This window comes from Physeter macrocephalus, unplaced genomic scaffold (assembly GCF_002837175.3).
Source record: "Physeter macrocephalus isolate SW-GA unplaced genomic scaffold, ASM283717v5 random_5, whole genome shotgun sequence".
NCBI classification, from domain to species: Eukaryota; Metazoa; Chordata; class Mammalia; order Artiodactyla; family Physeteridae; genus Physeter; species Physeter macrocephalus.
This window is the reverse complement of record NW_021145291.1, coordinates 77,687-100,638: the sequence shown is the minus strand read 5'-3', so window position 1 is coordinate 100,638 and position 22,952 is coordinate 77,687. Positions and strand designations below refer to the sequence as shown.

Genomic DNA, 22,952 nt, shown 5'->3' with positions numbered 1-22,952 from the left:
CGGGGCTACAAGGTGGGCGCGGCCTTCGTGCCTGCGGCCGACGTGGTTGGCTGTGGGGGCGGGGCCCGTAGGGAAAGGGGCGCGGCCATCAAAAGAGTATAGGTCTCTAGCAACGGCGCTCTGGGAACCGTTTGCGTAGCAACGGGAGTACCCTCAAGAGAAGGCCTCATCCAAACCTTGTCTTTCCCATGACGTCACAGATGACTCCAGGTGACCCTGGAGTCTCCCGAAGACTCCCAACATACACCCTCCGGTGTTTCCCACTTACATCTTAAAGTCCCCGACTGGCCACAGCATCTCCAACCATTCCTCCCAACCCTTGATGATCCCGCAAATCCCACTGATCTCCATTGCCTCCATAAAACTCCAAGGACTTCATCTAACCCACTACTGATTAATACTAACACCAAACATCTCCACATTTCCCACCAACCTCCTATGTATCTCCGTAACTCCACAATCTTCAACAATCTCACTCGGTCCTCCGACACCCACCGAAATTTTATTGATCCCTGCAATGTCCCCAGTGTCCCAATAATCCACTAGTAACCCAAAATGTCTTCCTGATCCCATCAGCCCCCTGATAGCCAGTGCCCCTCACTTCTTCTGACACCACCCTGCCCCCATCACAGATCTTCCTAGACCCACTTATTCAATCGCCTCCCAGATTTCTCACCGGAATGTCCCAGAAGCATCTCACACTCAACAAGTCCTGCAATGAAACTGACATCTTACTCCAAATCCTGCTCCTCTCCTGTGTCCCCATTTTAGGGCTGGCACTGACATCCCCTCCAGTCACCAGGCTGCAGAACTCAGTGTCTCCCTAGACTTCTGCCATTTCCCTTCACTCCCTGATTCCAGTCCCCAAGTCTTTTGCATTCTGTCACCTGAATTCCTCTGTTCCAGTCCATTCCTCTGTGCAGCCCTGGTCTAAACTCCTCCTCTCCTGCTTGGGCCCTTCCTGTATCAGCCTTGTCTCTGCTCTCCCAGACTCCTGTCTCACCCCTCTATCTGCCCTCCACTTGGCATCTAGAGAGGTCTTTCTAAAGCATGATAATGATCAGGACCCTGCCCTGTTCAAAGCCCATCTGTGGCCTCCCTAGGGCTCCCAGGACAAAGTTCAGCCCTGGGTAATCTGTTCCTGCCAACCTCTCTTTCCAGCCTCATTTCTCACCACTGACTCCTCACACCATGTCCCCAAAATGAGGTTTGAGAATCTACCCCAACACAGCACACTCTCTCTTGCCCTTGGGTCTTTGAATGCCGTTCCCTCTGCTTAGAATGCCCTACCACTCTGTTTTTGACCATTTATGAGCCAGCTCAGGAGCTCTGTCAGTCCTCTGGGCTCCCCTATCTGGGTTGTCATTGCCTAGGGAATGTGTCTGTCTCTCCTGTAGAGCGTGAGCCTCTGGAAAGCAGATCTGGGGCCACTGGGTTGACGCTGTGTTCCCAGCACAGGGCTGGGTTGACCCGGGCCACTTCAATAGTTGTTTGATGGCCAGATGAATGCATAAATGAACAGATGGGAGAGACTATGCCGGGCAATGTCTGTGTTCCTAGCAAAGTGCCACAGTCCTGACTTGGAGGCCATGTCAACAAATGCGGTGAACAAATGAATGAGTGACTGGCTGGAATGCCCTGAGGAAATTTTATTTAGAGCAGCTGCCTTCCTTTTCTACCCCTGCCCTCTAGGGGCAGAAAGCAAACCAACAGTGAAAAAAAACCAAGCTAAAACTATGTATAAGGGAAAACCTGCTATCTACCTGCTTGAGGAAGGGGGCTATGGGGCCTCAGTCATCCTGGTCCTCATCCTCATCTTCCTCCTCATCCTCTTCCTCTTCCTCCGCGGACGCCAGGGCCTGCTCCCGGGCAGCCTTGAGGGCCTGCTCCTCCTCCACCGTGGGGTCGCTCATCTCCATGATCTCCGGGCCGCTGGGGTACTCTTTCTGAACAGGGGCTGGCAGGGACGGGTTGAAATTCTCAGGACTGTACTTGTGGCCCCAGCCGATGTAGATGTTCTCAAACTTCCTAGAGGGGCAGAGAGATGCTGGGAAATCCTCCCTCAAAGACCCCAGCCTGGACTTTTGTTAAAGGTGGGACCCAGCCTAGGCATGGCATGCCTGCAAAGTTTTGTGTGGTAGAGTGGAATGTGCCCACCACATTTCTCTGTTCATTTGTTCTTTCAGTATTCACTCAGCACCTACTAAGTGCCAGGTCTTGTCTAGAGCTGCACTGTCTAAGAGCACATGTAGCTGTTGAGCACCTGAAATGTGGTGAGACTGAAGAACTGAATTTCAAATTTTACTTAATTTTCAAATTTCACTTGTGGATTCTTCTTTGACCCACTGATTATTTAGGACTCTGTGGTTTAATTTCTACATACCTGTGAATTGCCCACATTTCCTTCTTTTACTGATTTCTAATCTCATTCCAGTGTGGTAAGAGAAGAAATTTTATATGATCAATCCTTTTAAATTTATTGAGACTTGTTTTATGGCTTAGCATTTGGTCTATCCTGGAGAATGTTCCGTACGCGCTTGGAAAGAATGTGTGTTCTACTGTTGTTGGAGTGGATTTTATTTAATTTTAATTAACTTAAATTTAAACAATAAACCTGATACTTCATTTATTGGAAGACATCTAAGCATACCTGGGACAACCTGGGTACACGAATCTACTTTTTCAACTGTAAGTGTTGTGAAATCCGAATACAGGTCAAGTATTTCTGATGCAAATTTAGTACCCGAATTGAGATGTACTGTGAGTGTAAACTTCACCCCGGATTCTGAAGACTTAGTATGAAAAAAAAGAGTGTAAACTAGCTCGTTAATAATTTTTACATTACTGATTTCATGTTGTAATGAGAATGTTTCATGTTGTAATGAGAATGTAATGTTGGGGTTAAATACATCATTAAAATGAATTTTGCCTGTTTATTTTTATTTCTTGAATGTGGCTACAAGAAAATTTAAAATGACATATGTGGCTCATATTTTGTTTATGTTGACCAGCACTGGTCTAGATATGGGAACCTAGCAGTGAACAAATTAGACAAGAATCCCTGCTGTGGTGCCTACATTCTAGAGAGAGGAGACTGATCATAAACAAGAGTATAATTGGTTGCATCCCAGGCCCACCAATTCACCTCTCCCCAGAATTTTAATGGGAGAAGGAAAGAGGAGTAGATAGGGGGAAAGGGAGCGGACTAAGAGACAGGGAGAGAGGCAGAGAGTTTGCCACGGGGAGCAGTTTGGATTTGACCTTATTTTCATAGCCTTGCTATTCCCTCGTGAATCATTTTCCTCTGGGTCTTCCTCGGAGCCTTCAAATACACTGCTTCCTTGGAAGCCCCTGACCTCTGCCAGCCCTGGTTCCTTGGGTCCAGGAACCAGCAGCCTCACCCGGGAGGTTGTGCTTGCTAGGAAGGCAGAGTCTTGTGCTCCAACCCAGACCCAGGCGACCAGAACCTGAGCTTTAACCAGAGCCCCTGGTGAGTCCTACACATTCACAGTTTGGGACGCTCTGGTCTAGAATGTCCTTCTGCCTGCTTTTCCCCTAGTTACTTCTTTTTTTCCCCCAAAGATTTCCGATCAAGGCTGCTTTTCCCGGGAATCCTTCCTTGATCCCCTCAAGATATGACAGGTATGAGCTGTCATTGGTCCCTCCCCTCTCCCTAGTGGTACTTCTCTTAGTTTGTAACAGGATATTTCATGGGGGTAAGGGGGTGAGGGAGGGTGAGGCTCGATGTACATCTAACACCTATGCTTCCTCTGCCTGCTCCCAGAGTAGGATCCATATCTGCTTTTTCAACAAAGTACTTGGGGCCCAGCGTACAGCTGGTAAACGGTGACATTCAAGAGTCTTTTATAAAGAAAAAAAGTGGCGAGATGGATGCATGGTTGGGTGGTGGATGGGAGGGTGGATGGGTGGTTGGGTAAGTGGGGGTTGGAGGATGGGTGGGTGAGTGGAGCTCCAAGTTTGGATCCTTTGCTTTCAGAGGGATGCTGGCAAGTTAGGGTGTGGCCAGAAGAAGGACGCTGGCAAAAGCAAGCATACTTCTTCCATGCTTCTGGAGGCGAAAAAGAAATTGTCAAGAATGTGGTTAAATTATCAAGATGATGTAAAATCCCACCTTGACTGTGAAGCATAGTATCGAATACAGTGCAGGCTGTTCACTGAGTGCAGGCTGTTCACTGATATGGAAAAGGAAAGGCTATGAAAAACCGTCATGCCATCTGGTGGACAGAGCCGGTAAGTGCACGCCCCGTGGCTGCAGGCTGCGCTCTCTAGTGGCCGAGTAGAAAAGCTGGGATGTGCCTGGTGAGAGGCTGAGGGACTTGCCTCGAGTGTGGAGCCGAGGCGGGAGGATGTGGGAGTGACTTCCACCTGCCAATCTTTTGGGAACAGCTGGTGGGGGATCCTGGTGGGGAAGATTTGTGCCCTTCAGATTTCTTCCTTCAGATTGGAAGAACTGTGGAGGAGGCCCAGGGAAGGAGTTAGCTTCCCCAGAGATGAGACTCTGCCCATCGAGGCCACCCCAAAGGGGACATCTGAGTGCTGTCTGGCTCCATGCCTCAGACAGCAGGAAAGCCTGGGCCAAGGGGCCAAGGTATCCAAGTTTGAATACCGCACAGGCAGTGTGATCCCTGAGTGAGTTCCTTCCCCTTCCTGACCTTCCATTGTTCCATCCCAGGGGCTCACACACTCGGTATGGGATTTCTCGTTTTAGCCCTAGTGGGACCCCTGGGAGCTGAGTGAGGAGATTAGCCCCTGGGGGCTTCCTGAAGGGAGCTGTCCCAATCTCTGCCCACCCTGGTGAGTTGCCCCACCCGGCCTGGCTCTGATGAAGTTGTAGCGGCGCCCTCTGCTGGGAGGCACTAGGAGAAGACCTACTTGCCACTGGCGTAGGCATAGGCCCCTGGCCAGAGATTGGAGCGCACGACAGCCACGGAGTACTGCGGGCTGAGGCTGCAGGACAGGCGGGCGGTCCAGGGTGACACGTGCATGATTTCTGTGGGGGAGCAGAGAGAATCAGGGAGGTCAGAGGCTAGGCTGCAGCTCCCCCCTGCCCTGCACAGCCCCCTGGAGGGAAGGTAGAGAGGAGGAAGAGAGGGAGAAAAGAGGGAGGACAAGGAAGGGCGTGTGGGGCTAACAGCATCGGTTTCAGTGTTTGAACCCTGGCTCTGACCACCCTCTCGCTGTGTGGCCCTAGGAAGCCACTTCACCTGTCTGAGCCTCAGTGACTGCACCCGGGAAAGGAGGCACGTATCTCACCTCCTTTGTAGGGTGGCAGTGAGCCCTGAGGCCCCGACAGGGGAGCTACTGTGATTCTCCTTCGAGGTTGGCCACCAGTGTGGACCAGGGGTCAGAGGACGGGGCACAGGCTCCAGGCTCATGGAAATCGGGGTCCACATCCAGACTCTGTTCGCCCGCCCACTCTCAGCCTCTTCTTTCTTCCTTCAGATGCCTGAGATCCCCACCTCAGGAAACTCTTGTCCAGTCTTCCAAAATCCAGCTCAAGTCCTGCCTCCTCTGCGGAGGCCTCCCTAGCTATCTCTCCCCCTCCCCAAACCCATATGGGACTTGAAAGACCATATCTCACCATCTGGACCATTGCCATGTGCCAGACAAGGTTCACAAGATGGACACATTCCTATAACCCCATGGGATGCCCATTTTATAGATGAGAACACAACCAAAGCTCACAGAGGTGCCCCCCGCCACCAGTCTCTCTGCCCCTCCCTTTCTCCCAGTCTCCACCAGAGCTGTGTGTGAAGTGAGGGCTGTTACCTGCATCTTCTGAGAGTGGCGTCAGCAGCGGGGGCCCGACCTCCTGCTCCACCTCCTCTATCCCCTCATCTGCCTTCTCTTCCTCCTCCCCCAGCTCCTCCTCCTCCTCCGTCTTCTGCAAAGGGTTCACCCAAGTGCAGCGACCCTGGAGGTGGGGAGGAGGTCAGGTGGTACCCCCAGGGCACAGAGCCCGGCCTGTACTCTGGGAGGAGGTGAAGGACCAGGCAGGATACTGGGGATGGGTCCTGTTCTCAGGGACCCGGAAGTGGGTAGAAGGACAAGGTTAGTCGCACAGGTAGGAGGTGAGGGGAGAATGGGCTGAGAGCTGCAGCAGTGAGATGGGGACTCCTGCCTCTCTCAGGTTCTGTGGCCTCCATTTGTGCATCCATTCATCCATTCATTTACTGTATATTTAAGGAGCACCTACCATATACAGGCACTGCTCTCAGTGCTGGATATGTGTCCTTGAGAAAAGAACCCCCCCCCCATATCTGCCCTTGTGGAGTTGACATTTGGAAGCCCATATGATCCTATGTTTGCTCATCTGCGAAATGGGGGTGTCATGGGTGCCTCTCTCATTGGATTGTTGCTGGGTTGCAGGAGGTACTGAAGAGCAATAAATGTTTGTTGAATGAATGAGTGAACCTAAGTGCAGAGCATATAGCAGACTTCAGTTTCAGCAACTATGAAATGCGAATGACCATCGTACCAATCTCAGAAGCAGTTATTTGGATTTAATAAAACATTGTGGAGTCAATCAATGTTTATTGAATAAATGAATGAATAAAAAGTTCCCAGCACACAGCAGGTGCTGCCTTGAGTGAATAAATAAATGTATGTAAAGTTCAGACACCCTAGGCAGTCAATAAATGCAGGTCCACCATCTCTTATCCACAATTCCAAAATCTGAAAAGCTTTGAAAACCAAAAGTTTTTTCATAAGTCATTTGGCAGAAACCCTGACCTGAGTGATCAGAAGCTCTTCAGTTTTGCTGCAGAAATAAAGATGCCTTTGAATACAGGCTGCACCCCAGCCCCTGCTTGAGATGTTGCATAATATATAGTGTGTGCACTGTGTCACTTTTTTAGTGTGTGTGTCACCTTTAATTTTTTTTAAGTACTCTTATTTTTGCAAGTACTGTTTTTTTGGCCACACCAGGAGTCTTGTGGGATCTCAGTTCCCCGACCAGGGATCAAACCCGGGCACCCCCCTCCGGAAGTGAAAGCACTGAGTCCTAACCACCGGACCACCAGGGAATTCCTGTCACCTTTTTAAAATCTGAAAAATTCAGAATTCCAAGGTGCATCTGGCCCCAAAGGTTTCTGACAGGGGACTATCAACCAATATCCGTTGAATGGATGAATGAATATTACTGAGCACGATGCCTAGCTGCCGAGCAGGTGCTTGCTGTCTAATTTTGGAGTCACACCTGGTGCTACGACCCGCGGGGAGGCTGGAGTCCGGCCCTCACCTGTGGCAGGATGTGCTGCGTATGATGCACCCAGTTGGCCATGGAGTCCACCAACTCGAGGACCGGGATGCCCTCAAAGTCGGGGTTCTCCTCGTAAGAGTCGCGCCCGGCACCGCCCTCCTCCTCGTCGCCCTCCTCCTCGCCGAACTGGTAGAAGCCGAGGGGGCTGATGTGTGTGGCGGCCGAGATGCGGGCGATCTGGGCCCGCAGGTAGTTGGCCTCGTTGCCCGGGAAGGGCGGGTAGCTGATGACCGGCGCATCCAGGAAGCCAGTGAAGAACTTCTTGATCTTGCGGGCCTGCACGATCTGGATCGGCGTGACGTGGGGCAGCCTCACCCACGGCCGGCCCGGCTCGTTGCACACGAAATACAGGTACTTGTTGGCGCCGTTTCGGCTCTCTTCCTTGGGGACGATGGGCGGCGGCTTCCACGTGGGCTTGGGGATGACGTCGGTGACCTTCTCCTCGCCCTCCTCGCCCTCCTCGCCCTCCTCCTCGCCGGGCGCCTCCATGACCTCTCCGCCCTCCATCATCTCCTCCACCTCCTCCTCCTCCACCTCCTCCTCGCCCTCCCGGAATTCCACCTCAGCCACCAGGTAGCTGTGACTGAGCCCCAGGATCTTGCCCCAGAAGCGGCAGGTGTGGATGGGCTGCTGCTCCACTAGCTGCTTCAGGGCCATGAAGATGCGGAAACTCTCGTCTGAGCTCAGGCCCACGCCGGCCTGTTCGAGGTAGAAGGCCTTCTCCATGATGTTGGGCACGGCCGTCTCAGCCTGCAGAGGGTGGGGCGGAAGGTAGAGGGAACCAGGCTGAAGCCCTGCTCCCCAGCCTGACTTTTCTAGAGTCTACAGAGTGAAACGACTCTGTAACCCAGGTGCTCATGCCACCGTTTCTGGCCACTGAGATGTAGGGGTAAGTGTGCCAAGGAACGATGATGCCTAAATTGTACAGCTGATGTAAAAGATTTGGGGACAAGCATACTGAGGTTTTTTCCTAAAGGTATATACTGCATTCCCATTTTCTTACAAGCTCCATTTGTGAACAACACAGTGTTAAAAGGAACAATTATTGCATCCTCGTCCTATGCCTGCCAGACTGCTTCGTTGTTCACAAATGCCTGAAGTTCCTGTCCACAGGAGGATTATACGTTCCCACCCCCACCCCACTGCATTCAGGCGTGGCCATGTCACTCGTTCTGACCACTTGAAATAGCAGTGAAAGGGACACGGGTCATACCCAGGCAGGAGCTGTAAGAAACAATGTGGGTTTTGCTCTGCCTTCTTTTTCCTGCTCTACAACTGTGGAAGCCTGTGTTACAGTGGCACTTCCATCACCCTCCAGCTCAAGTGTCTGATAAGCCAAGCCCCCTTGCCAAGCCTGGATGGGCGGGTAGTGTGAGTGAGAAATAAACTGTGTGGTGTTAAGTCACTGAGATTGTTTGGCTGCTTGTTTGTTTTTTAAATGTTTATTTATTTTATTTTTTGCCTGCATTGGGTCTTCATTGCTGCATGCGGGCTTTTCTCTGGTTGCGGCGAGCGGGGGCTACTTTTCCTTGTGGTGCGTGGGCTTCTCATTGCAGTGGCTTCTCTTGTTGTGGATCATGGGCTTCAGTAGTTGTGGCTCGCGGGCTCTAGAGCGCAGGCTCAGTAGCTGTGACACACGGGCTTAGCTGCTTCGCGGGATGTGGGATCTTCCCAGACCAGGGTTCAAACCCATGTCCCCTGCATTGGCAGGCAGATTCTTAACCACTGCGCCACCAGGGAAGCCCAGGCTGTTTGTTATCTCAGCTTGAAACGGCACACCCTGACTAATACTCTATAGGAGGAGAACTGTTATTTTGAAAGTGATTCTGGCAGTCGCCCTCAATCTTTTTTTTTTCTTTTTGCCATGCAGTCCAGCTTGTGGGATCTTAGGTCCCCGACCAGGGATTGAACCCACACCCCCTGCAGTGGAAGTGTGAAGTCCTAACCACTGGACCACCAGGGAATTCCTTGCCCTCAATCTTAAATGCAGTGCAAAAGCTTGTCTGCCTAGGGGACTTCCCTGGTGGCACAGTGGATAAGACTCTGCGCTCCCAATGCAGGGGGCCCGGGTTTGACCTGGTCAGGGAACTAGATCCCACATGCATGCCACAACCAAGGGTTCGCATGCCACAACTAAGGAGCCCACGTGCCACAACTAAAGGAGCCGGTGAGCTGCAATTAAGGATTCCTGGAGCTGCAACTAAGGAGCCTGCCTGCCACAACTAAGACCCCACGCAACCAAATAAATAAATAAAGCTTGTCTGCCTAATTGATATTGACACCAGCAACTCGGGGACAGGGTCAAAACTTAATCCCAAGACTCACTGTGCTGCCAGCAGGGAAGATAAGGGAATGAGCATAGAAAACTCTCTTTGGGGTGTGTGCCTGGCCCATGAGCCAATGGCCATCACCCTCTTTCTGGTAATGTCTTCCACCCACTTGGCAATGGAGTGGCCTCACCAACCGTGACTAAATGATATCACCCTGCCTTCTGGCCACTGGTGATTGGAGCAAGTGAGGACAACTGCTCCAAAATGGCAGATCAGGCTCTCCTTCTCTACCTCTGCAATTTGTAACTGGGTGGAGAGAAAGTACATCTGGCGTCTCCCTGCCTAGAAATTACTTCTTTGGGATGGTTGGGTTTAAACCCAGGTTGGTCTGGCTCCAGAGGTCACATTCTTAGTCCCTACTCCTTAATTCCTCTATTAACTGTGGTCAGAATCTTCCTTCCTCTTTCCTTCTCCCAGTTCCCTGGAAGATCCTTTCTATGATCTGGGAGAAAAGATTTCCTAGTGGCAACTAGATTAATTAAAAAAAAAAAGAAATTCAGGAACCGTGGGGCAGCTGTATGCTGCCGTGTGAGGAGGTAGGGGAGAGAGAGGAGCAGAGGTGAGATATGGGCACTGAGATCCCTGAATACCAGCTTGGCCTGGGGCCCAGCTACATTCCTGCCCTTGGGTTCGACGGCATATGGCACCATCCTCAACCCCCTTCTCCACTGCTTGCCTTCTCCACAGTCACTTTCCGAGGGCCCCTTGCAGTCAAGGGATGGTTACGTGACCCAATCTGGCCAATAAGATGCAAGCAGAGATTTTCTGAGGGGCTCCTGGGAAACTTTTGCTCCCGGCGTGGGCCTGAGCTCAGACGAGAGTTTCCGCATCTTTATGGCCCTGAAGCAGCTAGTGGAGCAGCAGATTGACCGATTGATGTATTTATTTATTTATTTATTTATTTATTTATTTGGGGGGCCACACTGCATGGCTTGCGGGATCTTAGTTCCCCAACCAGGGATTGAACCTGTACCTTCAGCAGTGAAAGGGCAGAGTCCTAACCACTGGACCGCCAGGGAATTCCCTTGCTCCCCTTGTTTAAAAAATAAAGGGGGAGGGAATTCCCTGGTAGTCCAGTGGTTAGGACTCAGCGCTTCCACTGCTGTGGCCTGGGTTCAATCCCTGATCGGGGAACTAATATCCCACAATCCCGCAAGCCACATGGCTCAGCCAAAAAAAAAGAAAGAAAGAAAGGAAGGAAGGAAGAGAGAAAGAGGAAAGGGAAAAAAGGGGGAGACATACGGTGAAGAGCTTCCCCTCTCTTTTGGGGGCACTGGTGTGGAGATATGATGTCCGAGACTGTAGCAGTCATTTTTCAAACATAAAATAACAAACTCAAGGACCAAACATCAACGTGATGAAGGCAGAACAGAGGGGAGGAAAGAGCTGGGAGCCTTCACGATCTCACAGAGACACTGCCCCAACTCTACTCACTCTTGGCAAAGTGAAGTAATGAAATGTCTTGCTGAACTGCTTGCGCCATTTTAATCAAGCACTTGTAGCCCAAAGTAAGCCTTACTGACTGCCTTGGCCAGAGACAGGATTTAATTTATTTATTCTTCTTATGCTTTGGTCATGCCGCGCGGCATGTGGGATCTTAGTTCCCTGACCAGGGGTCTAACCCGAGCCCCCTGCAGTGGAAACGGAGTCTTAACCACTGGACTGCCAGGGAATTCCCCAGAAATAGGATTTATACCCAGGCTTCTATGATGCTGAAAACGGCTTTCTTGGTTTGGGTGGAGTGGAGGGGAGGGATGAGGGAAGAAAGCCCTCAGTGCCCCTTCACTGGGGAGCCACCTTACCAGCCCTAGACTGCTTGCACCTATTAGGTGTGAGAAAAACTATCTCGTCTAAGCCACTTGTCTTCATTTCCGCGACAACTATTTCCTGTCTTAAAGTGATCTGTGTTGTCAAACAAGTACAAGAATAATACCAAAATTAGTTTAAAACTATAAATGTGAAGATAGTCAGGAACTTTTCAAAACGGAGGTGCAGTGATGGGGAGCATTATGCTACCAAACAGCCAAACCTGCTATGCAGCGGTTGTACACAACAAGCAGGAGAGTCCCAGAGCAGAAAGCCGTCTACAGAGCAAGGCACAAAACAGAGACTCCAGAAACAGACTGGAGTCCGTACCGGTGTAAATAAATGGTAGAGGTGGCATTTTCAAAGCAGGAGAAAGGATGGATTTTTCCATAAACGCTGCTGGGGATCATGGAAGAAGGAAATTCTTTGCATTTGGAAGAAATAGAAAATGAGAGAAACGAGAGCCCTTCCTCCCCTCAGACAGAAAAACAAATACAAAATGCTGAATCATGGATTTGAGTCTCTTCCTAGAAACATGCACAGGGCACAAACGCCCACAATTTTGCCTTTCTACAGACCTCCTCCTATTAAAAACTCCAGCTCAAAAAAAAAAAAAAACCCCACACAAAAACGAAACCAAAACCAAAACCCAACCCAAAAACCTCCAGCTCCAAGTTCTAAGGGGGTGGGACCTCTAGGGACCTCTAGTCGAAGAGGGCGGAGCCTCCCTCAGGATTGAATTTTAAGGGGGCGGAGCCTCACGGGCTGTGGAATTCTAAGCGGGTGGAGCCTCTAGAGGCACAGCGTTTTAAGGAGGCGGGGCCGACTGGGACTTGCGTTAGATAGGGGTGCGACCTGGAGGTGTGGGGGAGGAAGGGTGCAGTTCTAAGGGGGTGCGGCCTCCCAAGGAGAGACTGCTGATCTGAAATTTAAAAACATATTCTCAGGTAAGACTGTTCCTCATGTCTAAGACTTGGATTCCGACCTGAGCTCTGCTCACCCAAGGGCTCATTCCTTGGTGAGATTGTCGTTTCCAGTTCTCTCACCATCCCACCCCACTGTCGCCAGAATCCTAGAATTTCAGAAGCATAAAACGTGAGCACAGAACAACAGCATCAGCAGAGATGGCAGAGGTGATAGCCTGGGCTTTGGAGGACATGGTCCTGCCTTCCTAGTCCTGTCTTTTCTAGTTTCGAGCCCTCTAAGTCCTTCCTCCACAAATAGGAATGATAAATGGCACTTGTCTTACAAGGTTGTTTCAGGGAGGAAACGAGCCCACGCTCCTAAAGCTCTTAGCCGGGGGGGCCTAGGAGGTGTCAGAATTATGATAAACAGAGTTCTCAACAAATGTTTCTTAAATGAGTGAAAGAACATGTCAGCCAAATTTTAAGCCGTCGTCCAATGCTGGAAACAGAATCGTGGAATTAAATATTCTGAGGATAGTAGAATGTTCATCAATCATGGGTGGAAGAGTTCTCAGCGGGTCTCAACTTGCAAAAGGGGAAACTGAGTCCGGGGGATAGGAGGCAAATTCAGTGTTGAGAGACTCCAGGAGTCGGTGGGTTTCACAGAAAACGTCCACAGAGCAGTTATTTACAGAAAGGAGGAAGGGATGGTAGGAGAAATCAGCCTCCACCTCCATGTGGCGCTGGAGTCAGCTTTCTACAAAGCAGAGCTGTCCAACCTTTCCTCTGCTTCAAACCCTCCCATGGCGCCCCAGTGGTCTCAGGAGAAAGCCCAAGCCCCTTAGCCTGGCGTTCAAGGACCTCTGTGACCTGGTCCCCGACCCACATTCCGGACTGAAATCGCATGTGTTTCTGGGTGGTGCTGTGCGCTCCCTCCCCTCCAGGCGTTAGCAGGAGCTGTGCCTAAACCCGGGCCACCACCGCTCTTCCGCCGCGCGCCCCTCCCCACCGGTTCACTCACCGCCTCCTCCTCCATCTCCTGTTCGCCCTCGCCGCCGCCGCTCCGGCCGAACAGCGCCTTCTGCCTCTCGGCCATCTCGTAGGTGGTCTGCATCTCTGGGTCGTCCCGAAGCGTGTCCAACTTGGGGTGGAACCACTCCCACTGAGTGGTGCGGTTCAGCGACTCCAGGAGGAACAAGGGGTCCTCGGGCCGCTGGTTCAGGATCTTGGTCAGCAGGTTCACCAGGTGCTCATACCTGCCTCCGGGAGAGGGGAATGGGAGGTGGGGGACATCGCTCACTCAGCTTACTGAGCTTGCTGCTGTGTTCCTGGCCCTGTGCCTGGCTCTGGGGACACAGGGAAGAGAAAGGGAACTGATGGTCTGGTGATGGAGACATATTAACCAAATGTGCAAAATATATAGTGTGTCGGGGGTGGTAATTTATACGGAGACAAATAAAGCAGGGAACGGGGACTGGGAACGCCAGGGATTGGAGATGGCTTACAATTTTAAATAGGGAGGCCAGGGAGGGGGCATACCATGCGAATATTGGAAGGAAGAGTATTTCAGTCAGAGGGAACAGCATATGCATAGGCCCTGAGACATTTTATGAGTCTAACATAATCTTGATACCAAAACTCAAGGAAACTAGGAGAAAGGGAAATTCCATGTCATTCTCACTTAGAAATAGAGATGCTGAAATCCTAAGCAAAATATTAGCAAGTGGCATCCAGCATTCTCAAAAGGATGACACACCATGATTAAATTTGGCTCATAACAGGAATGCAAGACTGAACTGATATTAGAAAAATAGGAAAAAAATATATTCAGCACATTGACATGTTAAAGGAGATATGTAAGATCACCTCAATAGGTGCAGAGAAACTGATAACATTCAACACCCATTCATGATTTTTAAAAACCTAGCAAACTAGAACTAGAATGTAATATTTTATAATCTTGTAAAGAGGAGCCACAAGTAACCTGCGGCACACACCAAACGTAATGGTAAAAGACTGAATATTTCTCCTATGAGATTGGAAATGAAGATGCCGTCTTTCACCACTTCTATATAATACTGCACTGGAGGTCCCAGCCAATGCAATCCGACATGAAGAAGAAAAGGTAAAAGAATTAGAGAGGAAGAAGCAAAACTGTCATGGTTTGCAGATGATACGGTTGAGAATGGAGTGCAAAGGTGTGCCTGGCATGTTGGAGGAACACTGAGGAGGTCTGGAGTGAGGAAGAGGGGTTGTGGCAGGAAAGGAGGCCGGAGTGATAACAGTAGCATCATGGCTTCCAATCACCTGAGTCAGGCACTGTGCTGGGCACTCAAGAGCAACGTTGAATTCTCACCACAATCATACACCTGAGGAACAATTACGATCCCCACTCTCCAGATGAGGAAACTGAGGCTTAGAAAAGTTGAGGTCATGAGGTCACACAGTGGTAACACAGCCAGGATTTAAAACCAGGTTGGCCTGATTTCAAAACATGTATGTCTAGCCCTCTTCAGTGTGCAAACCCTTTGGCAGCAGTTCTGGGTGTGATGGAGGGCCATCATTAAGTTCGGAAGGGTAAGGAGGAGTGAGACTTTGGCCAAGGCTTTACGATAAGGGACCTTGAAGCTCCTGAGGGCCGGGTACTATTGGGGAAGAGCTGGAGGTTAATTTTGACTAGATTCTAGGATCTGAGGTAGGAGCTGACTAAAGACGAAGTTTGGAGAGGGAGAAGGGGCTGAATCATATAGGGCCTTGAAGGTTCTTATGAGGAGACTGAACCTTCTCCTGAGGGCACTGGTGAGCCACAGCAGGCTCGGAGCATAGGAGGAATGGGAGTCAGCTTTGTGCTTTAGCAAGACCTGTTACTTCAAACTCTTCTTCTCTCACTTCCTCTCTTCCTCCCTTGGTTCCAGTCACACCAGCCTCCTTGCTGTTCCTCAAACACGGCAAGCTTCAAAGCCTTGAAGCTCACTGTGTTCTATATCTGGACAACTCTCCCTCCAATTACCTGCAAGATGCTCTCCCTTACCTCCATCAGGTCCCTGATCAAGTGTCACTTCCTCAGAGAGGCCTTCCCTGACCTCACACTATTTAATATCCCCTCCCTATCCCCCTTACTCTGCCTTATTGCTCACCTTAGCTCTCATCATCACCTTATACCTTATTATATTTACCGTCTACTCTCCCACTAGAGTGTCAGCTTCATGAGGATGTGATAGGGGGCTGAGAGGTGCGTTACGACTGCAGCTAAGTGGCCTTGGCAAGTGCCTTCCTCAGGCAAGAAATTTTAGTGGATAAAAGGGCCTCAGGAGCCAAATCACTTGTGTTGAAATCCTGGCTCTGCCACATCTTAGCTGTGTTATTTCGGATGTGGGACCTAATTCCTCTGTGTCTGTTTCCTCTCCTGTAAAATAGGAACGGAAGATGTACTAATCTCAGCCATGAGAACCAGATGTTTCTGTGTGAAGTGCTCGCACAGTGTCTGGTAAGTAAATGCTAGCTATTGTTAGTATTTATTCCCTGACTCCTAAGCTGAGTTAGAGGCCCCCGGAGTGGTCGCTGGTTCTCAATGAGGAGCAATCTCGTCGAGACCCCAGGCCTGAGGCAGGGCCTTGCCTGGGGCTTCTCCCTGCCTGGGCCCCTCCCTCTCCCCACTCCGGGGCCCCCTTCTCACAGGCTGAGGTCGCAATTGACGCTGGTCTGTAGCAGGTAGGCCTTGGCGCTCTGCACGGCCAGCTCTCGAGGTTCTGGCTCAGGCAACTCCGTATTGAAGGGCGTGAAGCCCAGCTCAGAGGGCGAGAACTGGAGCGCAGGGTCATCCCGTAGGTGGGGCCCATGCTGGGGGTCCTGGCTGAACTGCAGGTCTTCTCTCCGGTACCCGGCGTACTGGCCCAAGAGGCCAGCCCGGGGCTCCTGGTAGGCAGACTCCAGTTGCTGGAATAGGTTGCCTTCGCCCTGCTGTAGCTGCTGCAGCATTGAGCTGGCGTTGTGGCTGGCCTGGAGCCTGCCTTCACTCGGGTAAGTTTGGGGCTGTACCTCTGAGGGAAAGCCCGTGTTCAGGGAAGGGTATTCAATGCCCCCCCGCTGGGCTTCCTCGGCCTGAAAAATAAAGTTCTCATTTGGGGTCAGACTGGCCCCTTGTGACCAGCCCCGGTTGATCTGGTTCGACACCATCTCCCGACTGCCGCGCAGGATCTGAGCGTCAAGCGGTATCTGCTGCACCTCTTCAGGGACCGTGGGCTGGGGCCTAGGGTGTTCCCGACTGCGCCGCCGCTCGGAGACCTGGGAATTCCTACGGCTGGAGGTAGGCTGAGGAGGGGGCTCAGGGTCGGGTGGTAGGTCTCCCATCGTTCAAAGGGATCGCAGACTTCTAGGAAGAAGGCTTGCAGATAGGCAGGCCAGACCAGTCGCCCGGCTTGTGTGTATTCGCCAGCCGCTAGGCCGGCGGTGCCGGTTTCTAAGGAGGGAGGGGGCGCGGAGACGCTGGGGCCACGCAGCTGGTTTCCGCGCAGGCGCAACGGCACACCAGAAGGGCTTCCAGTTTTCCAGGGAGCTCCTGGGCACGCCCACTAGCTTCTGCACACTTCCACAGCTGACACGGAGGCAAAGAGACTGCACCCTTGCCCCAGACCAGCGATCTTTTTAATTTTTAAAGGCAAAGCACCGCCGGCCAAGCCCCTCCCAGGCCTCCCTGAGCTCCCAGTCCCACTCCCCTTCCCCACCAAGCCCCGTCAGCTGTTCCCCTTGGTCTCGGGTTCCCCGGCTTCCTCAGCAGTGGGGCTGGGAGTCTTCACGGTGTCTTCTCCGGCAGGGGTGAGGGTCTGGGGGCTCCGCTCTTCCTTTGAAATCAATCCGCCCGCTGCAGCTTCCTGGTGACAGGAGAATGGGGAGCGGTCAAAAGACAGCGTGGTCCCACCTCCAATATTTCTTCAGGCCGTACCCTTTCTGCTCCCTCCCCGCCTTGGGCACTCTGCACACACACTTAACCCCAGGCCCCTGATCTTTCTCGTCCTCTGTTGCTCTGAGGTTGTCATCCCTACCTTAGGTAGGGGTCCCTCAAGACTAGAGTCCAGCAGTGCAGCCTCAGTCAGCCCCGAGTCATCATCCATGCTGATGAAGATGGCCGGGGTCTCGCACTCAGGCCCCTCCTCCCGGAAATCAATGGCTTCCTCCGGCTGGGGAGGGCCTGGCCGGGCCGAGGAAGAGGACAACGACGAGGAGGACGAGGAGGGGGCTCCCACTCCCCCAGGCTTCAGCTTCTGTTCCTCCTCCAGCTGCCGCTTTAAGGCCTTTTCCTGGGCCAGCCGCAGGCCGATGAGGTCTTGAGGGGCGCGGGGGGCTGGGGGCGGTGCCAGGGCCAGGGGCTCTAAGTCATCCTGGGGGTGAGGAGGGATACACAAAGGATCAGGGACGGGTGGGACCTAGGACCTAGGCTGCTCTCAAGAGGTTGGTGGGAAAGAAGACAGAAACCATCCTAAGGCAGACAGCCGACTGGGCATAGGGAGTAAGGGGCAGCTGTCTCCCCACCCCCAGTTCCTTTCAGTAGAAGCCTCGGCAGAGAGATGGCTGGAGTGGGTAGGAGGAGGGGACGGGGCCTTTCTGGCTTGGGGAGGGGGCTGCAGGCCCTCACCTCTTCCAGGGGCCCGGCAGGTGCTTCCTTAGTCTCTGGCTCTTGCTTGCCGCTGGCCTCCAGGATGGTCATGATGGAGTTGGGGATGTGTGCTTGCTAGGGGAAGAGCAGGATGGGGGCGTTGCGGACAGCTCTGACCCAGAGACACCCCCACCTCACCCAGATCCTGGTGTCTGTCCTTGACCCTCCAGAGGCCCAGACCTTCATGGCAGTGCAGGGCTCCCCTCTGCCCATCCCACCCAGTCCCCCAGGGCTGGACCCATGGGGCCACCCACCCCACACCCTGGGGTACCTGGTGGGGGGTGAAGGAACGGACGTGGGCCAGCAGGGGCTCCCGGAGCTCCGGGCACTTGTCAAAGACGGCACCCAGCTGCTGGGGTGGGAGCTGCAGGATGACCTGGAAGCTCTGGGGCTTGGTGCGTTGACAGCACTTGATGAAGCCCTCCCACACCTTGGGATACTTCCACACCTGGACCAGGCAGGGAGGGAGCAGTCACCAGGGGGCCTGCAGGCAGCCAGCCACCCCAGAAACTGGGAGAAAGACCTTGCCAAGATGGCACCACCTCATTTCATTCACAGCAGCCTCTAGAGGGCGACATTAGCCCTGCAAAACCTACGAGGCCCAGGTGCGGGGACTTGTCCAGGGTCACACAGGTACGGTACCAAGGGGCAGAACCAACATCTGAACCCAGGTCTGTCTGAATCTGCACTTAACCTCTAAGCCAGATGTTGCAAAGTAGCAACCTGTGGCCTAAATCCAGTCTGAAGGCTTGTGCATGGGGTTTGTTTTTTGTTTCATCATGGTATTTCTAAAAACAATTTCTAGCTTCTCCTGAAAAACGGGACCATCTTTCAGCTCCAGTATGCATCCTGGCTGGGTACACAGTGGTGGGGGGCAAGGGGCGGCCATACCTCTCCTGGGACGTGCACCCCCTGAAGCCTTCTGCTTGCTCCTACCACCCAACAGCCCTCACTCATCACGCTGCCACCCTATACCTGTCTGACTCAGTGACCCCTAAAGGGTTGTACTGTCTCAGCAGAGGGCAGGGCAAAGGAGCTGGCTGTCTTGGTAGAGCTTATTCTCTGCATCACGGCTCCCTTGGGGTAGGGGCCAAGCAGGCTGGAAAAGCCTGGGGTTTTGCCTCAAGTCTGTCTGTAGTGTGTCCTGCCGCAGTCCCCTGCTTGGGAGACTGGGGTAGCCAGGGCTGGGTTACCTGCTTCATGATGAGGCGGGAAAGGATGTTCATGACGAAGCCCCCCAGGCGGGGGTACATGGTCAGGGACTGGATGACGGTCCTCATGAGCAGCATGGGCAGGGGACTCTGCTCCATCAGCTGCTGCATCACCACGGCCAGCACCTCCGATGTGTACACGTTCCGCTCCGCAAAGCACAGGTTGGTGGCTGCGAGGAGGCGGAGAGTGGGCCTGTCCCCTTTGCCCCGTTGCCCCCTGGGAAGTGGGAGCCCCACCCCTTAGAGAACCTCAGCCCCATTATCTGCCCGCGTGAGGGGAGACCCAGCCCTGACTTCCTGAAGCTCCAGGCAAGACAGAAGACTTCCCCCACCCAGAAGGTCTCCTTCTAAGGGGACACTGTGGCCTGGTCCTTGGAAAGCCTGGGAGCTGGGTACAAGGGAGAAGACACTTCCATCTCCTAGAAGCCCCACTGGGCAGAGTGGGAAGACTTCGGCCCTCTCTCTCTGGGGACAACCCCCAGAAAGGGTGAGGTGAGAAAGATATATTGCCAACCCCTGGGGACCTATTCTGGCTTGATTGGTGTGGCATGGCACCTCCACCCCTACTGGAGAGGGAAACAGCTTTACCTTCCATAAGTAATCCCACAGGAGACAGAAGAGACGGTCTCCACCAGCAGGCTGGTCAAGAGATTGCCACTCTCAACCCAGTGCATAAGAGCGTGTGCTGGTGCTCAGGTGTTACCAGGTATAGGATTACGTGGAGGGCACGGTCCACAGAGTAATGAGAGAGGGGTGAGAGGAGGAAGTCTGGGCATACGATGAGCTCCCCAGCTCAGCACCCAGTGCCAGGAAGGGCCCAAGGAGGGCTGGGACAACACAAGCACCCACGAAGGCAGGCAGACCAGGGCAGGCCCTGGGGTCTGTTCCCTCAGGAGTAGGTTGTGGTACCCCAAAATCAGTGGTGCTCAGATCCATTGTGTTAATGGGGAGACTCCAGGAACTGCCTCTGAACCCCTTCTTCCCCAAACACCACTTGCCATGTGAGTCTGTCAACCAGGCAGTTTTTATTGAGCTAGAAGAGACCTCCAATCCTTGAGAGGCTAATGGAGAACAGGGGTGGGTGCCTATAAAGAATGGGGGGTGGAGAGCTCCTATAAGGAAAAGGGGGAGGATGGAGGCATTACAGGTAGACAGGCAGGGAGGAGGTTGGAGGCAGGGTAGTGAGGATATCTAGGCTGAAGGAGCAGAAGGGAGAGTAGAAGGTGAACAAAGTGCAAGAGGACCTGTCAGAAACCGAGGCTGTTCCTCCTCCCTTCTAGGTAGTTGCTGGCTTCTGCCTGCTCTGCCTAAAAGCCTCCAAAATCAACCCTCTTCCCTCTCCTCCCCCTCAGCTCCACCCCAGCCTCCTCCTGGGCCTCCCACCCACCCTCTAATCCACCCTCCATACAGCAGCCTGAGGGGTCTTTCAAAAGCTCAACCTGACCCTGTACCTCCCACAGGCCCTCAAGTGAGCAAGTCCAAACTTCAATTGTGGCCTATGAGAGACGCTGTGTGGGCGGGGCTTACACGGTTATAGCCTGACCTCATCTCTTGACCAAGCCCCCTCCCCGAAACCGCCAGATCCAGCCAGGATGCGCTCTGCAGTTCCAGAACCAGGCCACGCTAGCATCTCTCTTGGCCTCTGCAAACGTTCTTCCGTTCTCTGGGATCATCTTTTCTCCTGTTACCTCACCCCTATTCATCCTTCTGTGGTCTCAGCTCAGGTGTCCCCTCCTCCAGGAAGCCCTCCCTAACGTCCCATACAAGGGAGAGTCAGTGGCCGCTCTGGGGCCCCTGTCCCAGTCCTGTTCATTCTAGACTGTTACTCTGGGGATGGCCTGTGAGCCCCAGCAGGGCAAGGCCAGGACTCTCCCCATCCCTGTTGTATCCTCAGCACTGCCCAGCAAAGGACTGAGCAGAGATGCTCAGTGAGTTTTCTTAATCACTGAACCAGTCCACTGGACAGGTCCAGTTGTAGAAAAACTCACCAGAGAAAAAGGGTGGTTTAAGGGGAGAGTGAATGCCAGGGATGACTGCTTATACTGCTAGGCACTGGGGATTCCACTGGGGCCCAAAACAGGACTAGACTTTGTATCTGGAGCTTACAGTCAAGTAGGGTTACTAGTGCAACTGAGAAAAGCACTGGTGCCTGAGCAGAGAAGCATGCTCTGGGAACTGACTGGATTGCATGCTGGGGATGAACAGCTGGTAGGGTGACCAGTTGAAGGGTTGCCAAGAGCTCACCAATATAGAGGCTCCGTGTGGGCCTGGGTCTGTAGGAAGAAACACGTGGGGTTCTGAAGGCCAGGACTTGCTGACATCTCCAGGGCCTGGTCGCTGGCTTCGTGTGTAACCTGTGCTAAAGCCCTTTTTCTCCCTGGGCCTTGGTTCCCATGTATAAGATCAGGGACTAAATCTGGGTCCATGAATGGGCTTTAGTGAGGTGGCAGGGGTGGGCGGGGCCTACACGGTTACCACCTGACCCCATCTCTTGACCAGGCCCCCTCTCCCAAACCACCAGACCCAGCCAGGGTCAGCTCTGCAGTTCCAGAATCAGGCCATACTAGCATAATCCGAACCCCTCAAATTGTACACAAAATCATGTGAGGCTACCGTCCTTGGGAATGGGCTCGTAACTTTCCAGAGATCATCTAAGGGGCCAGGGTGTGTAAAAAGACTACTCCTGGAGTCTCAGCTTTGAGACACTTTTCACTTTACTGCTTCCACTAGAGGCCTTAGTTCCTTCTCAGTTGTAGTGTGTTTAAAATTTTCATAAGCTCCTCTCTTGACCTAAAAGTTTCTGAGAGAATTTGCTGAGGAAGACTAGGAATAAGTCACTGAAGAAGCTACTTCAGGCTAGACATGAAACTAAGTGGCAAGGAGGGAAAACCCCCTCCCTGCTTTGAAAGGAGAGAGGAGGAAGCAAAGGACAGTTGTCTTCCGAGAAGAGCAGGGGACAGTAAGGGCTTCCACCTCTGGGGGAAAGCATGGCTTCTGGACCAGAAACCTCTTTCAGGGAGGAAGTGGAGGGGAGCGCTGGGGAGAGCTGAGGGAGAGAGATTGTCCCACAGGAGGCAGCCCTGGGACCCAGGATGCCATCTGCAGGAGGAACCAGGAGGACCGGGTTTCCAACTCAGATCCACCCAACTTCAGATTCTGTTTTTTTGCACTAAACCACTTAGCTTCTATGTGGCCCTGAGCAAGTTACTTAACCTCTCTGCAACTTCCATTTCGTCTACAAAACGGAAGGCAGCATACTTACCAGGTAAAGAGTGGTGCGGATTGGCAGGCAGGCCTGTAAGGTGCTGAGGAAAGCCTGGCTCAGAGTAAGTGCTAGGTAAACAGTGACAGCAGCTGTTATGAAACTGCTAATTGTGGTGAGCCCGCCAGGTTGCCACCAACTCCCCTGCCCTGGAGCCACACTCTCCGGTCTCAATTGGAGGCCAGACTAGACTCCCGGTCCAACAACTGCCCTGGTGCACTCTCGGCTCTGCTGGCTATGCATCTGCCCAGCTTGGCCAAGGGCTCTGCTTACTTAGTTCAGGCTGGTGCTGGGAGGGAGGGGCTCCCCACCCTTCCTGAGGACTACTCTGTGTCAGTGCACAGTGGGTGCATCAGTTCTTAGGTGGGGGGAGGGAGAAAGGAAGGACAGAAGCGGGGAGGGAGGGAAAGGAACGAGGGTGGGTGTCTGGAGCTCTGAGATGGGGCTGCAGGCGGCACAATCTCCAACTTGGCAGATTCCATTAGGGGCACGCGGGCGACTGG

The 22,952-nt window shown here is 52.8% G+C and overlaps 2 protein-coding genes across 6 annotated transcripts in view; both read right to left on the bottom strand.

Annotated features, from left to right (window-relative positions):
• Window positions 1-1,646: 1,646 nt before the first annotated feature.
• RSPH6A (radial spoke head 6 homolog A) lies at window positions 1,647-16,869 on the bottom strand. 4 transcript variants are annotated; one of them, XM_007102759.3, is made up of 6 exons: window positions 16,000-16,869; window positions 13,345-13,579; window positions 7,262-8,032; window positions 5,791-5,935; window positions 4,894-5,011; window positions 1,647-2,028 (listed from the first exon to the last, which is right to left on the bottom strand). In XM_007102759.3, the coding sequence occupies exons 1-6, from the start codon at window positions 16,671-16,673 to the stop codon at window positions 1,791-1,793; spliced, it is 2,181 nt and encodes a 726-aa protein (XP_007102821.2). In that variant the 5' UTR covers window positions 16,674-16,869; the 3' UTR covers window positions 1,647-1,790. The 4 variants fall into 4 exon arrangements, with proteins under 4 accessions (XP_007102821.2, XP_028338869.1, XP_054938000.1 ...); XM_028483068.2 differs by lacking the exon at window positions 1,647-2,028 and adding an exon at window positions 3,908-4,069; XM_055082025.1 differs by lacking the exon at window positions 1,647-2,028 and adding an exon at window positions 3,993-4,420.
• Window positions 16,870-16,953: 84 nt separating this feature from the next.
• Window positions 16,954-22,952, bottom strand: part of SYMPK (symplekin scaffold protein) — a 37,098-nt gene continuing 31,099 nt past the window's right edge. Inside the window, exons 23-27 of one of the 2 annotated variants that reach the window (XM_007102716.4) lie at window positions 19,170-19,357; window positions 18,248-18,424; window positions 17,956-18,051; window positions 17,366-17,701; window positions 16,954-17,194 (exon numbers count right to left, since the gene is read on the bottom strand). In XM_007102716.4, coding sequence (XP_007102778.1) covers window positions 17,057-17,194; window positions 17,366-17,701; window positions 17,956-18,051; window positions 18,248-18,424; window positions 19,170-19,357 — 935 coding nt within the window. In that variant the 3' untranslated portion in view covers window positions 16,954-17,056. Of the gene's footprint in view, window positions 17,195-17,365; window positions 17,702-17,955; window positions 18,052-18,247; window positions 18,425-19,169; window positions 19,405-22,449; window positions 22,521-22,952 lie in introns of those variants that run through there. The other variant, XR_003678019.2, reaches the window with a different exon arrangement.